The sequence below is a fragment of the Rhinichthys klamathensis genome, unplaced genomic scaffold, assembly GCF_029890125.1.
Source record: "Rhinichthys klamathensis goyatoka isolate OS25496 unplaced genomic scaffold, OSU_Roscu_1.1 h1tg000045l_1, whole genome shotgun sequence".
NCBI classification, from domain to species: domain Eukaryota; kingdom Metazoa; phylum Chordata; class Actinopteri; order Cypriniformes; family Leuciscidae; genus Rhinichthys; species Rhinichthys klamathensis.
The window spans coordinates 1084783-1101108 of NW_026606592.1; the positions used below are offsets into that span (position 1 = coordinate 1084783).

Genomic DNA, 16326 nt, shown 5'->3' on the forward strand with positions numbered 1-16326 from the left:
TAATCAGTTTGTCCAATAATGACAGACAGGAAACAAAGGGCTGGCTGAAGTTCAGGAAGTAGTGAAGCTGTGCATAAAGCCTATTGTTGAATTGATTGACTGTCCTGGTAAAACTAAATTCCATGCAGAATTTCTTCGTCAGTACCTTGTAGTCCTTTTTATGATGTTTCAATCAGAAATTAACGAGGCGGGGGCATCACACCAAACAAATTCTTATGAGTCTGTTAAAAATTGTATTGAGGGCCCCACTTCTACTGAGGTTCTCATTAATTTCAGTGATGCCCCTCTTGACCGGGTCTGAAAACAATTCTGTAGAAGACACTGCTTACTAAATTATAGAGGCCTTTGAGAACTTTCAACCTCTAAATTATTAAATTTTCTTCTTTTGAAAAAAACAACCAAGGACTGTCCTTTTTATGTGTGTAAAATGAAGGGCAGCCAACCATAATGCCATGACCAACTCAATCTCGTGAGAAAAGGTGGTAATTTCGTATGAATTTGTATATTGTAATTCAAAAAGTAAGAACGAAGGTCCACCCCCAAACCTAATTGTCTGTGGGGTCAATGCAGATACAAAAATAGTTAATAATTGCCATGAGAGTGAAGGACATGACATACATATGATTAAGAAAGTGTGTTTAGTGTTTAGTCATGAACTCTTGGCTAAATACCTGTCAATGCACTACTTGATTTTAGTTTCGAATTGGATCTTAATGCTGAGATAGATCTAAAAGGGGTCATAGGAAATGATGGTGTTCTTGTTCATGCCAAACCAATGTGGGTTCATTGTGACAATCTCTTATTTAAGCCTCACATGTAACCACACTCCTCTAATGCTTGTACTAAATTAACCCTCCAGCACTCTTCTAACTCCCCCCTCCTATCAGAGGCCATTTGGCCCATCACTCACTCTAACTCTCTCACCTTCTCCACTCTCCTTATTCCACTGACCATGCATATTCCAAAAACAGAACAACTTTTCATTTCAGTGCTATCCCCTACATATGCTATCCCCTCATGCTCCTTGCCCACCAAATAACCCCCCACATCTTCAAGTCTGAGACGTCGTAGACGTTCAACCCCTAGTCTATAACTCAGCCCTGCAAAGCTATACGCAACTGACTGGAATTTTGGGGTGTGGCGATGGGCAACTTTGACCAATAGGGCAGCTGGCTGCAGTATAAAACAGTGCACATGTGTGAATTTAATCGCTCTTTCTGTCAGTCCATCACTCCTGTACGGAGGGGGTCCAAGTAACGGGGGGCAGATTTTGTAGTACAGAGAGTAACAAGAGCATTAAAGACTAAAAGCCACAGATAGACCTGTTTAACTAAGCTTTTGCTACTCGTAAAGATCCTTCACCCCTGACAGGATGGAGGACGCCTACGCCAAGAGCTCGGCTGAATGTCTGGCCTACTTTGCGGTTAATGAGACCACCGGGCTTACGCCTGATCAGTTCAAGAAGAACCTGGATAAGTTCGGCTACAATGGTGAGATTAATGAGATGTCTTGAAGATGCATTCAGGGTTTAATATAAAGACAACCAAACACTCTAAATGGTGGAAGCTTTTATTTTTAGGAAGGCACACAGATAGTCATACAGACATACAGTTAGTACAACAGAGCTTTTGGGTTAAATTTTAAATAGTGGGGGGGGGGGAAATTGTATATACAATTGCATAGATTTTAGACAATCTTGATAATGGATGGCTTAGTATATTATGAAATGTTCAGACTCTTCAGTGGCATTTAAAGGAACACAAACAGGTTGTGGCACAGAAACTGAGAAGCTGTGATTGAAAATAGACTTTGGCAGAAGAGGAGAAGGGAATAAAGACAGGTGATGGCACAACGGCCTTGCTTGGATATTTGAGAGGTCTTATTAGATTAGCAGTATTTTAGGCAGATGGGGGAAGGATAGTTGGCCTAAGAGATCAGATATGTTACTTGCATTACAAAGTCATGATTTAAAAACATAACCACTTGTACAGCGAGGACCTAGCATGCACAAGCAGTTTTTAAATTTCAAATATAAAGATTCCAAGTGTTGTTTCACATTACTGTTCAGAAGTGTATTTCCATTTAGGCTGTTATTATTATTATTATTATTATTAGTAGTAGTAGTAGTAGTAGTAGAAGAAGTAGTAGTAGTAGTAGTATTAAATAATATTATCATTGTTGATATTTGCATATAATTAAAACTTTTAAATTTAAGCTTTAGGATTTATATGTTCATTATTTAAACATTGAAATATTTATCATATGTGTATTCAAATATATTTGAATACACATGAATACTGAAGCTGGGACTGAATGTCAGCATTGCTATCAAACTGTTCATATTTTAAAGTTATAAAATAACTTACCAATAGCTGTTCCGGTGTGAACATACTAATACTTGTCAGTCGTCTGCAAAATGATTGAAATGCATCAAGTTCCTTTTTTATAATAATTTTCAAATTAAATCAATTAGAAATGGTTATGTCATAATAGCTCTTCTGGGATACAGTGAAATATTGGCCAGAGTAAATGTTGTCTTGATTTCTGGTCAATAATTCATATTTTATTCTTTTTTCTGTCTACTTTGTTTCTCAGAGCTGCCAGCTGAGGAGGGTATGTACAAACATATTGCTAATAAAGTAACAACATTAGAAATGAACTAAGTTCATACTAACTAGTCAACAATAGAATCTCAAAATCTACTCAGAATATATAGTATATTTTAATATCGACTGAACTATATTTCTGTTCCTTTTAGGAAAATCCGTCTGGGAGTTGATCATTGAGCAGTTTGAAGATCTGTTGGTCCGAATTTTGCTGCTTGCTGCCTGCATCTCTTTCGTAAGTTACTTAAAAAGTGAATAATTCAAAAAAAGACTGCAAATTAATCAGCAACCACAGAGCCAACAATCTCACCACATCTCACCAGCAAAAAAATAATTATTACCATATGTCTCTTTGGTCCCAAAAAATATTTTAGGAATGTTTATATTGAGCATAAATAGAACATTACACAGACACAAAAAGATTGAATATATATATATATATATATATATATATATATATATATATATATATATATTTTTAACAAAGTAGTTATTTAAGTTGAGACCTAACAAAGACATTAATGAGTATGTTGTCATAGTGATGTACTTACAAAACATATCAAACACTTTGTTTCATGGGATTTAATCAGATCTGTCAGCATATAGCATGACACACACTTTTAAACATACCCTTTCAATTTGAGTGGTGTGTCGTGTAAACAGCTGTTGTAACATAGTGTAGGTTGCCCTTACTGCACTTAATGTTGTAACATACACCACGGCCATTTATGGTGTTATGCAACAAGGTACACTTGGTAATTTGCCCTTTTATTTAGCACAAAGGTTATTTGTAAAGGTCTACATAGTAGTGTGGACAGTATAGCATCAGCCTTCAGATATGATAGCAGTATTACATATTGCAATGTCACATCAAATAGTTTTCTATAGTTGAGTTGATTGATCTTAATTTATTGTGTCAGGAAGCCATACGGGTGGTGTTATTTATCACATAGTTTTCTAAGCAGGAAAGACTGGATGTTTGGAAGGTTCAGCGGTTATTAGGAGGTTAAAGGTGATCATGGGGGGGTATTAATGTTCAACCCCCACCACACTGCGCCTCAACCAGCTGTCCAAATGGCCTTAGAAGGAAAATATTGAGGTGCTCAGAAGATGTGTGAGAGGGCGAAGGGGTTTATTTTAAGCAGGACTCAAGTTGAAGACAGAAACTCTATCCTTTGAAAAGGTCAGGGGAGATGCATGAGAGAAAGTAAAGGGAGAGGAGATATAACTGCAGGCCTGTTGTGCAACAAGATTGTGAAATAATGTTTTGATGGCTTTTAATGTATGCATGCTTTGCACAAGATGAGAAATTAAGCAACCTGACCAATAGCATCATGATGTAAGAATAGTATTTCCCGTATTCATAAATAATATTTAGGATTGGCCTAGTGAGCCTCTAAGCCTTCCACTGGTCAATAAATCAAGAGTTAATACAAATATGGGAAATGTCTTTTTTATTTTCTCTGAAACATCATATTAATGGAGTAATTGCCTAGAAATTGTAGCCAACTACATTTTGACACCAGATTTTACTCCAGAGTACTGTCTTTCTTCCCATAGAAAAACCTATTGAGTATGACACAATACTAGTTTGAATACAAAAAACAAAAACTACATTAGTCAAGTGCATTCTAAAAATATTTTAATTAAAAGTTATTTCAATATATTCCATTGATGATATGAGACTCTTATTAGAGTTCTAACTACTGTATATACAAATTATTTCATTTATATATATATGAATGAATATTAGGATATTCAGTAGATACCGCACCAAGATGTACAGTCTTAACAGTATCTGCTCTAAAAGGTGGAAATATAAACCCTAAATGTAAATTAAGAGCAAGATGTATCTTGTGCTGGTCTCTAATGTCTGTATTTGTGTGTGTTTTTTAGGTTCTGGCCTGGTTTGAGGAGGGTGAAGAGACTGTGACTGCCTTTGTTGAGCCTTTTGTCATTTTGCTTATTCTCATTGCCAATGCCATTGTCGGTGTGTGGCAGGTAATGCACCAAATGCACACAGTTACTTAATCACAGAAGCAGATATATGTAGATTATTGATTTCACAAAGTAAATGAAGTGAATGCATAACACATACGCTTATGCACACCAAGCAAATGAATTGTCTGTCATACAGGAGCGTAATGCTGAGAGTGCCATTGAGGCTCTGAAGGAGTATGAGCCTGAGATCGGTAAGGTCTACCGCTCCGACAGAAAGAGCGTCCAGAGGATCAAGGCCAGAGAGATTGTCCCTGGTGACATTGTGGAGGTGTCTGGTGAGACTCCTTTATGTCGTTCAATCTTTAGTGTGGAATATACTGTGCATAGTTTGCATATTTTCGGAATGTATAGAATCCCCTGATGACCCATTATCCAGTCTCTGTATTAGACCAAAAGGATTTGAAATAATTTTTTTGAGTGTTGAGGTACAGTATATGCAGAAGTGACATAGCAAGGCCAGATGAGATTGATGCTGTCAGTCTATCTTGGGTCCTGTAGGAAAAGGTTAATGGTAGAAAGGTACTACTGTAAAATTATGCTCAATATTGGATATAAATTGTATTACCTTGTTTGCACACTACAAACCCTGCAAGGGAAGTTTGATTAACAGAAGCAACAAGATGAAGATGAAATATTATATGGCTACATAGTGTGTAGTAAAGAACTACTCACAGTATTACATTTATAGTTTGAGGTAGCATGTCTAGGTCATTATGCTATAGTTCTCCACAAATCATGTAGCATTACTGCCACTGGTACAGAGCCTACATACACTATAATATTTGTGATCCATGGCTATATATTCAAATCATATATATATATATTGTCCTGTTGGTCAGATTTTTGGTTCAGGCTTTTTTTGTTGCAGCACTGGTCATGAATCACCACTATTTCCCATACTGAAAACTCTCTCTTTCCTCTTCCCTAGTTGGTGATAAAGTTCCTGCTGACATCAGGCTTACTTCAATCCGATCCACCACCCTTCGCGTTGATCAGTCCATCCTTACTGGTTAGTGCTTTTAACAGTCTATACCTATGGATTTTGAGCTGTAGGCTACTTTAGAAGCAGCAGTGCAAACATGTTTTCACATCTGTAGTTACATTGAGATCATTATATGTGAACCTTCTCTAATTTTGAGGTTATATTGTATTGTATTTGTATGTAAATATGGTTATCTTTTTGCACAGGTGAGTCTGTCAGTGTGATCAAGCACACCGATGTTGTCCCCGACCTTAGAGCCGTCAATCAGGACAAAAAGAACATGCTTTTCTCTGTGAGTTTCCATCGATACAATCCTCCAACTATACAGATTAGTTTTCTACCTCTCCAATTAGCTACATTTCTCCATACACACAAGGTTCTTGTACAAAGTTCCTCTCAATAATAACCCTAACCTTAACCCAACCTGGTGACCTAGATTTTGCCCATTAGGATGTTCTTTTGGAAGGTTAAGTAGATAAGAAAGTTGTACAAACCCCAACACACCAGCCTAATCTAAATACTTTAATAATCAAAATAAATATTGTTCCAAGAACAAGAAGTTGATTCAGGAAAAAATACTACTTGGGTAAATCATTAGTTTCGTCTCCCACCTTTAGGGCACAAACATTGCTGCTGGCAAGGCTATTGGAGTCGCTGTCGCTACTGGTGTAGCCACTGAGATTGGTAAAATCCGTGACCAGATGGCTGCCACAGAGCAGGAGAAGACCCCTCTGCAGCAGAAACTGGATGAGTTTGGTGAGCAGCTCTCTAAGGTTATCACTCTGATCTGCATTGCTGTCTGGATGATCAACATCGGTCACTTCAATGACCCCGTCCATGGTGGATCCTGGATCCGTGGTGCTGTCTACTACTTCAAGATCGCTGTTGCTCTGGCTGTGGCTGCAATCCCTGAGGGTGAGCATGATAACACTTGCAACACATATCTCAAAGTTTATTTTTTCCCAAGGTTTATTATGTAATTCCCACTATGCCCACAAGTGGGCAAGTGTCCTTAAGTCTATACTTTACATGAAGCATAGTTACTATCTAAATCTATCAAGAGCCAGCAGCCATATCACCCTGTAGCCCAAGACTGGTTGCCCACTGAAGCTAAGCAAGGCTGAGCCTGGTTAGTACCTGGATGGGAGACCTTCTGAGAAAACCAGGTTGCTGCTGGAAGAGGTGTTAGTGAGGCCAGCAGGGGGCGCTCAACCTGTGGTCTGTGTGGGTCCTAACGCCCCAGTATAGTAATGGGGACACTATACTGTCAAAGAGCACCGTCCTTCGGATGAGACGTTAAAACGAGGCCATGACTCTCTCACAAAAAAATCCCAGGATGTCTTTCGAAAGAGTAGGGCTGTAACCCCGGCATCCTGGCCAAATTTGCCCAGTGGCCTCTGTCCATCATGGCCTCCTAATAATCCCCATATATATATACCAATTGGCTTCATCACTATGTCTCCTCTCCACCAGTAAGCTGGTGTGTGGTGGGCGTTCTGGCGCAATATGGCTGCCGTTGCATCATCCAGGTGGATGGTTGGTGGTGGTTGAGGAGATCCCCCCTTTTATGTAAAGCGCTTTGAGTCCAAAGAAAAGCGCTATATAAATGTAATGAATTATTAAGAGTATCAATATAATTGACATACATTAATCCATCCATAAACTCCTGTCCTCTTGTCAGGTTTGCCTGCTGTCATCACTACATGCCTGGCTCTTGGTACCAGACGTATGGCCAAGAAAAACGCTATTGTCCGTTCACTGCCCTCTGTGGAGACCCTGGGCTGTACCTCTGTCATCTGCTCTGACAAGACTGGCACCCTGACCACCAATCAGATGTGTGTGACCAAAGTAGGTGTTGCATGTACACGCATCCACTAAGAAATAATGAAGCTATTGATAATACTGATATACCGTAGTCTTAAAGGTGAAGTGTGTAACTTTTCCAGTGAAAAACTAACTCTTTTCACAATTTAAAGGTAGGGTAGGCAATTTCAGAGCGGCTAGCAATATCGAGCTAGCTTTGAAAACATAAGGTCCCACTCTCCCTTCAGTACGCTGTCCAAAGCCATGCATCATTGCACAGCGGTATGCAAATACATACGTTGAAAGCCAGGTGTGATATTGTATAGGACAAACATTTTATGGTCCTACGCCTTTCACAGAAGATATATATCGATATATATTATAGAAATATATTTAGACCTTTTTACTTAATGATTGATATCAGGATATGAAGAGACTTTCAACTAGCATAACAAAAAAATGTTTCTGGAAAAAATAGTCTACCCTGCCTTTAATCTGTCATTAGTAGGCTGACTTCCACAATTCACTTTCAAAACATAGTTAAGATAACATTTACACGTTTAAGCACTCTAATTTGCCAAACCAAGTGTTAAGAGTTTGAGGAAGGTATTCCTATGTTTTGAGCAATGACAGCTTGGAAAAGGAAGTAGGTGTGTTTGGAAACCTTTTTCTAAATCACATTATTTTTGCATTTTCGTTGAGTGTTGCAATTGCTACAGAAATTACCCACTTCACCTTTGAATATAAAGTATAAGCCTTCGAATGTATACATTTATATTAAAATGGACGGTAACACTTTACAATACGGGTGCACTAATAAGCATTAATTCATGCTTAACTAATGCACAAATAATACTTAACTAATGTGTAACTAATGATTATCTAAGCTATTCATTAATAATTACCACATTAGGAACTAATTAAGAGTCTTTATGGTTAATGTATTAGTTCATACATGAATTGTTATTAATTAAATATTTAATTGTGAATTAATTCCCTAATAACTCATTTTTTTAACTAATAGTGTTAATTAATATGTTAATTACCAGAATGAGCCAAAGCCTTGTATTTCAACTTCCAGATAATACAGGTACACTAATATGCATTAATACATGATTAATTACTTCATTGTTAGTGCAAATTCATGTGTAAATTAATACAATTACTAAATGACTAGTTAATAATGATGTGCCTCAACAAGTAAAGTCATAACATAATGATACCTTTGCAAATAATTAGCTAATGATTAATAAAAGCAGACAACTGGAAGTTGAAGTGCATAGCTTTGACTAATTGTGGTAATTAACACATTAATTTACACTATTAGTTAATAAAATATGTTATTAAGGAATTAATACACAATGACACATTGAATTAATAGCAATTCATGTATTACTTAATCTATTAATCATATCGACTCTTTATTAGTTGCTGATGCAGTAATAATTAATTAATGGTTTAGTTCTTCATTAATCATACATTAACTCATGATTATCTGTGCATTAGTTAAACATGAATTAATGCATATCAGTGCACACGTATTGTAAAGTGTTACCAAATGGACATATTATTACTTTCAGACTAAGATGAAATTGTTTATCATTACAGATGTTCATCATTGATAGAATTGAGGGTGATCACGTTGACCTTAACTGCTTTGATATCTCTGGCTCCAAGTACACACCCGAGGGTGAGGTGTAAGTACACAATTAAAAACTTCCCCTAAAATGCTCCTTTTTTTTATCAGGCTATCAAAAAGTTGAAGTCATAAATGTAATCTGAGTGGCATCTTTTTCTCAGCACAAAGGGGGGTGCTCGTGTTGACTGCAGTCAGATTGACGGTTTAGTTGAGTTGGCCACCATTTGTGCCCTGTGCAATGATTCCTCCCTTGACTACAATGAGGTGAGAGACACATACTCTTTTATACTTCATTCCTCTATTCTCTTATTTATTTTTGTCCCCCCAAAAAACCCCTGTAATCTTCCTTTGTGTTACAGTCCAAGAAGATCTTTGAGAAGGTTGGTGAGGCCACTGAAACTGCTTTGTGCTGCTTGGTTGAGAAGATGAATGTTTTCAAGTCCAGCGTCAACAACCTGTCCAAGATTGAGAGAGCAAATGCTTGCTGTAGTGTAAGTAGAGGCGTACCTTCCTAAAACATCAGTAATGTAGCTTGGAGCTGATTGTTATGTAACTCAAATCTGTTTCCATTTTCATCTTGTGCAGATTGTTAAGCAGCTAATGAAGAAGAACTTCACTCTGGAGTTCTCCCGTGACAGGAAATCTATGTCTGTGTACTGTACACCTACCAAGGGTGATGCAGGCTCCAAAATGTTTGTGAAGGTATGCTATTTCACCATCAGGTGTCTCACTCATGGTCACTCACTCACTCAAGTTTCATGGTCTCTTGGAAGTTCCTTGCAAATACTATGGTATATGATAAGGTACATAAATGGTGTATATAAATGAAAGTAACATGGTATTGCTATTTTAGTACATAACTGTACCACGGTACCATCACAGTTTTTTTTAAGGATCTTAAAAAGTAAATTGTCACAAAAATGGTACATATTGATGGTGATCTTCATCTAATAATAGACACATCTTCTGAATCCTCTTTTTTTAGGGTGCTCCAGAGGGTGTGATTGACAGGTGTGCCTATGTACGTGTTGGTGCTACTCGTGTACCCCTGACTGGAAGTGTAAAGGATAAGATCCTGGCTACCATCAAGGAGTGGGGTACTGGCCGTGACACTCTGCGTTGCCTGGCACTGGCCACCAGGGACACTCCCCTGAAAGTTGAGGAAATGGCTCTTGAGGATTCTACTAAATTTGTGGACTATGAGGTGAACATCAAAGCTATAATAAGGCTGTCATCCTATGTTCAAAACGGTTACTTTTTAGGAAAATAAAAAACTATGTTTTTAAATAATTGAACAGCATGTCATCAGAGTTGGCATTGTGGCTTCAAATATGGTCAGATACTTGAATGTGTCATTATTTTATTAGCATCTGACCACAATTAAGCTCAAACAGAGCTCAATTTGTTTCAATGAGGTTTTACCTACAGTTTGAGAATCCAATGGAGTTACAAATTTAGTCACAACCTTTAATTGGTTAAATATTTGTAAAACCCAGATACAAATGTAAAAGGTGACCCAGATACAAATGTAAAAGGTACAGCAAGAATGATGTATGAGAGTTACATGAACAGGCTAAGCTACATAAAATCTTTGACTTTACAAATCTTTGACTTTACAAATCTTTGACGTGCTATTCTTCTGTCTTGTTCAGACTGATTTGACCTTTGTTGGCTGTGTTGGTATGCTGGATCCCCCCCGTAAAGAGGTTTCTAGCTCCATTGAACTGTGTAGGGCTGCTGGCATTCGTGTTATCATGATCACTGGTATGTTTTTTTTTTTATCCATCCTCTCATCGGTCATCTCTTTTAATCTTGCTGCAACACCTGACCTGTCTTCCAAATAACTAAAAAATCTCATAAAAAACGCTAACCCTCAGGTGACAACAAGGGCACCGCTGTGGCCATCTGCCGTCGTATTGGCATCTTTACCGAGGATGAGGATGTAACTGGAAAGGCTTACACTGGCCGTGAGTTTGATGACCTGCCCCAATCTGAGCAAAGTGAGGCTGTCTGTAGGGCATGCTGCTTTGCCCGTGTTGAGCCCTCCCACAAGTCTAAGATTGTTGAGTTCCTGCAGGGACATGATGAGATTACTGCTATGGTGAGACATACGTACCCTTGAACTTTACAAGCCAACATCCACAACACTATATAACATGAGACCTGCCTGTAAAATGATACAGTAATGTTGTTATCTTTGCTCTAGACTGGTGATGGTGTCAATGATGCCCCTGCCTTGAAGAAGGCAGAAATTGGCATTGCCATGGGCTCTGGCACTGCCGTTGCCAAGTCAGCCTCTGAGATGGTCCTCGCCGATGACAACTTCTCTTCTATCGTGGCAGCTGTTGAGGAAGGCAGAGCTATTTACAACAACATGAAGCAATTCATCCGTTACCTGATTTCTTCCAATGTTGGAGAGGTCGTCTGGTAAGAATCCATTGCCTTTTTTAAAACCATGTCTAATGTTATCATGTTTGCTCACACACAGAGGTGGATTTAAATACTTCACTACTATACTTAAGTATTATTTTGGGGAATCGGTTTACTTTGAGTCCTGTTAAAACATACTTGTACTTAGTTACATTTACATGGTTAAAAAATAATACTTTTTAATCCCTTGCAAGTTGATGTAGACTTAAAATTACAAAGTACATGTCACACGAGTTAAATCATTTTGCAATTAAAGAAAGACGAGGGTAAGTGAAAACAGAATATTAATTTTTGGGTGAAACATCCCTTCCAGACACAATCGTTGAACTAGAATAATTGGAGTTTTATAGTAACCATTGCTGTAGATGGATGAACTTGACTATGATTCGTTGATTATTATTCTAAAACTCACAATGTATTTAAATGGCAAACTACTGTAAAATCATCTGCTAAAAGTAATCATAATAATAAGAAAATAGTACTTTTTGACAAATTTATTTACTAAGTTTTTGCATCCAAAATACTAAAATGGCAAAATCTCTTCTGCCTCTTGTTTTTAAAAGTCAGTTTTAAAAACACTACAAATTTTCAACTTTGAAATCCTCAAGGACAATTAAATGTGAAAACTTTATTTACTTTCACTCATTTTTTTGTGTGTAGGTACATTTAATTGAGTTTTTTTTATATAGTCGCTAGTGAAAAATTAATATATTAAAATGTATTTCAAAAAAAAGAAAAATGTTAAGTATACAACAAAAACATTTACATTTGTATGTGCTTAATATATATACCCTGCAAACATTTGTATGTTTTACATTTGTATGTTTTACATACAAAAAAAAAAAAAAACATTTACATTTGTATGTGCTTAATATATATACCCTGCAAACATTTGTATGCATACATTTGTATGTGCTTAATATATATACCCTGCAAATGTCCTTTTTGTATACTTAATTCAGTTGGTATACTTAAAGTCTGCTAAATTGGAACAACTAATTTTGCATTAAATGTAGTTTAGTTATCCAGAAAGTGTGTCTTTAGTCCAACTAAAGATACACTTAAGTATATTTGATTGTGCTAAAGTGGAACTATTGCAAGTAATACTTTAAGTACACTTTAAATATTTTGCATTTAAAGACTGATATTATACAGAGATCATACTATCCATATACTAATAGTGATATTAAAGACATTTTAGGCTTAATATTAAGAAATGTGTATTGTGCAATAAAGAAGTACTTCTAATAAAGTTTAATTATAATATTTATATCAGTAAGTCGCAAAGAAATTGTACTTAAGTTAAAGTGCGTATACCACTAGTGGAAAAAAAAAACCTACAACAAAATGTATTTAAAATAAATTTGATCTCATACTAGGTATACTACAAATCCATTAACATATTTACTGACATATCGCTCGTTTTTCGTCTTCTTTTAGTATTTTCCTGACTGCTGCTCTTGGTCTGCCTGAGGCTCTGATCCCAGTCCAACTGCTTTGGGTGAACTTGGTGACTGATGGTCTGCCCGCCACTGCCCTGGGCTTCAACCCCCCTGATCTCGAGATTATGGGCAAGCCTCCTCGCTCTCCCAAAGAGGCCCTGATCTCTGGCTGGCTGTTCTTCAGATACATGGCCATTGGTGGTTGGTATCCTTGTTATTTCTGTGAAATATCTACTTACTCGTATTTTCTGTGAGACTTTTGGTGTTACTCTAATGACTTGACTGTCCTCAGGATATGTGGGTGCTGCCACCGTGGCTGCTGCCGGCCACTGGTTTCTGTATGATGATGAGGGTCCTCATATCTCCTACTACCAGCTGGTGAGCAATATCTCCATCATATAATTATTATTTTAATCTAACGTGGAAAGAAATCTTATCACATCTGTTTATGTCTGCTAATTTCTCTTCCTGCTGTAGTCTCACTTCATGCAGTGCCACGAGGAGAATGAGGACTTTGTTGGCATTGACTGTGAGGTGTTTGAGGCTTCTGCACCCATGACCATGGCTCTGTCTGTCCTGGTCACAATTGAGATGCTCAACGCCCTCAACAGGTTACATCTTCACTGCAGTTTTTGTCTAATCTAGTAGATTTTCAGTATTTCACTAAGCGTAGGTACAGTGTAATTACAATTTACAAATTACAAATCCGCAACGCATTATGGGATTTTATTTCTGTGGGAGAAATTGCCATAATTTCCTCACACTTAAGTTGTTCCAAATCTGAATTATTTTCTTTCTTCTGTTGAACACAAAAGAAGATATTATAGTACAAAAAAAAACTAAAATACTATGGAAGTCAATGTGGCCCCACAACTGTTGGGTTACCGACATTCTTCAAAATATCTTCTTTTGTGTTCAGCAGAAGACACAAATTCATGCAGGTTAGGATCAACTTGTGGGTGAGCAAATGATGACAGAATTAAACAATGACAGAATTGAACCAGCCCTTTATTGGAACCTAAGATGCAATACAATGCTGTCAGGTTTTGGAACAAAGCTAATGTTACCCTGACATTGATGGTGGTAATAAGTATTCCTCTCTGTATTTCTGTGTCTTTCTCATTAGTTTGTCTGAGAATCAGTCCCTCATCCGCATGCCCCCATGGAGTAATGGCTGGCTGATTTCTGCCATGACCCTCTCCTTCTCCCTCCACTTCATGATCCTCTATGTGGACCCCCTGCCTGTACGTCTCTCACCTTTATTTCATCCTGTTCATTATATTTAACTATATCTCTACACTGGCCAAAACCTTCCTTTTCCTATTACAGATGGTTTTCAAGTTGACTCATTTGAACGTGGAACAGTGGATGGTGGTACTGAAGCTTTCTTTCCCTGTTATCCTCATTGATGAGGTGTTGAAGTTCTTCGCCCGTAACTACATAGACGGTGAGTTCTCAAACAAATGTAAATATGCATGTGTTCACATAATTATAAAATAACATGCATTTAAGTAAACATATATTAAATGTAAAATTACATTTACTCTCTATTCAAACTTACAATCTTTTTCTGTTTATTCTGACTTTTTTTTAATGAAACTTTATATGATTTACTCCGAGAGAGAGAGAGAGTTAAACTTAACTTTAATAAAAAAAAATCTTTGTCTATTTATTAATTGCACAATCTTTTTCTCTATACACCTTGGTTTCACTAAAAAGCTAGTTTTTGATCCCACTCTCATCATTCTTCTATGCTTTAACTTATCTCTCACTCTTTTAATTTATTTCCCACTAACAGTCTCAAGTTTGAATCAACAGTAACAAGGTATCCAATACCCCTCTCATAGCTGTTGTGCTGTAGCCGTCTTTATGTTTGCGTCTCTATACTTGTGCATGTTTACTGTGTGGGTTGGTGTTGCTTTGAGAGAACGTGGTCTTAAATTGGTCTGTAATTAATAATGCAAAATGTATGCAGAACCTTTCATTTGTCTTCCTCAGTGGGAAGGGTTGCACCAACTTGTGATTGCATTGTCAGCTCAATACAAAAACATATGCATCTTAAAATTGATATATTTCTACTAAGTGAGAAGATATATTTTACATCAAATACACTATAAACTAGCTTGCATAAAATATAAACTAACTACTAGTTAAATGGCATGTTACACAGTGGATATGCAATGTGCATTTTGTCAACCCTAAAGATAACCCTAAAATCTGATTAACTGAGAGGAATGTTGTTCCAGGACCATTAAGGATGACCCAGAAATGTCCTATTTGGGTAAATCATGTTCTAAGAACATGTTTGCTTGTGTAAATCATGTTGAACTCAAATATATTATATTTGTAATATGTTTCAAGATACAGTGTTGTGAATTAATAAATTAGTTTATAGTACAATAACATGTATTGTAATGTAAGGGAATGTGCCTGTTGAGTCCAATAAAAAGGTAACTGTAATTTGTTTAAGATAAGTTTTTTTTAAGCACGTGTTAAATTGTTTTTGTATTGTTTGCAATGTGAATGAGGCTTTGTGATATATTGCAATATATGTTGTAGTGATGTATGTATTTCGATGCATATTGTATCGTGAATTAGCGAACAATACCCATAACAGAGGTTCACAATGACATTTAGTGCTGCTTAATATTTGCTCAGTATTGACCTTCTGTTTATTAAAACTCCTCTTTTTGTGATTCCTAGGAAAGCGTGAGATGTAAAGACAAAGATGTGGGAGTGAAAGAAACGGAAGACGAAGAAGAGAATAGGAAGAGAATGAATGAGGAAAAATGGGAGAAGAGAGTATTTACATCTATTGAGACAGAAGCTGTCATGAGCCCATCCACAGAAAGGAGAGCACAAAATGATTGGAAAATATATATATAAAAAACACCGAAAAATAAACAATACTAAGTTTAGGAACAGAGATTAATATATAGGTCAGCCCTTCCAAATTAGTGTTTGAATGATGAATTGTTTTATTCTTAAAATGACTAATAAGTGTATTAAACATTTTATGTTAAAATTGTATACCATTTTACAGCCTTTTATTTTGCTTAATTCAATCTCTACATATACCTTCAGATTTTGTTTAAATTCCATTCCTTTAATTACCTTCAAGAGGCATCTTCCCCAATAAAGTCATGAACGTGCCAATTATTTGTTAATGAATGATATTTATTTTATTGGATTCAAAAGGAATTGCAAAAGAAAGGTATTGTTGTTGCAAAACAGCCTAGCTTTTTCTCAGCTTTGAAGAAACATATAAACATGGTGATATGAATTATGTGCATTGAAGACACAACAGATGCACACATCTACATAAATTGGTGAAGCAAAGGTGCTGTGTTTAAAAAACAAATCAGGTCTTGAGGGGGACACATGGTTACACATTGTTTGGCACTGCAAGGACAATCAGTTGTC

At 36.7% G+C, this 16326-nt stretch overlaps 1 protein-coding gene across 2 annotated transcripts; it reads left to right on the forward strand.

Moving 5' to 3' along the window:
• The first annotated feature begins 1202 nt into the window (after positions 1–1202).
• On the forward strand, positions 1203–16059 carry atp2a1l (ATPase sarcoplasmic/endoplasmic reticulum Ca2+ transporting 1, like). Of its 2 annotated transcripts, XM_056247266.1 has the most exons (24): positions 1203–1490; positions 2596–2613; positions 2759–2841; positions 4503–4607; positions 4744–4882; positions 5536–5616; positions 5796–5881; positions 6207–6504; positions 7271–7437; positions 9001–9089; positions 9193–9295; positions 9391–9522; positions 9617–9733; positions 10017–10235; positions 10684–10795; positions 10909–11132; positions 11238–11458; positions 12902–13104; positions 13196–13281; positions 13381–13514; positions 14030–14147; positions 14233–14350; positions 14702–14728; positions 15607–16059. In XM_056247266.1, exons 1-23 carry the CDS (start codon positions 1373–1375, stop codon positions 14722–14724), a joined length of 2994 nt encoding a protein of 997 aa, XP_056103241.1. In that variant the 5' UTR covers positions 1203–1372; the 3' UTR covers positions 14725–14728; positions 15607–16059. The 2 variants fall into 2 exon arrangements, with proteins under 2 accessions (XP_056103241.1, XP_056103242.1); XM_056247267.1 differs by lacking the exon at positions 14702–14728.
• Positions 16060–16326: the final 267 nt, after the last annotated feature.

Bases quoted from the DNA above. Each gene is read 5' to 3' on its own strand.
- atp2a1l (XM_056247266.1), top strand. From the start codon at position 1,373: ATGGAGGACGCCTACGCCAAGAGCTCGGCTGAATGTCTGGCCTACTTT. The intron at 4,883-5,535 runs GTGAGACTCCTT...CCTCTTCCCTAG, and splicing joins TGACATTGTGGAGGTGTCTG to TTGGTGATAAAGTTCCTGCT. The intron at 11,459-12,901 runs GTAAGAATCCAT...GTCTTCTTTTAG, and splicing joins AATGTTGGAGAGGTCGTCTG to TATTTTCCTGACTGCTGCTC.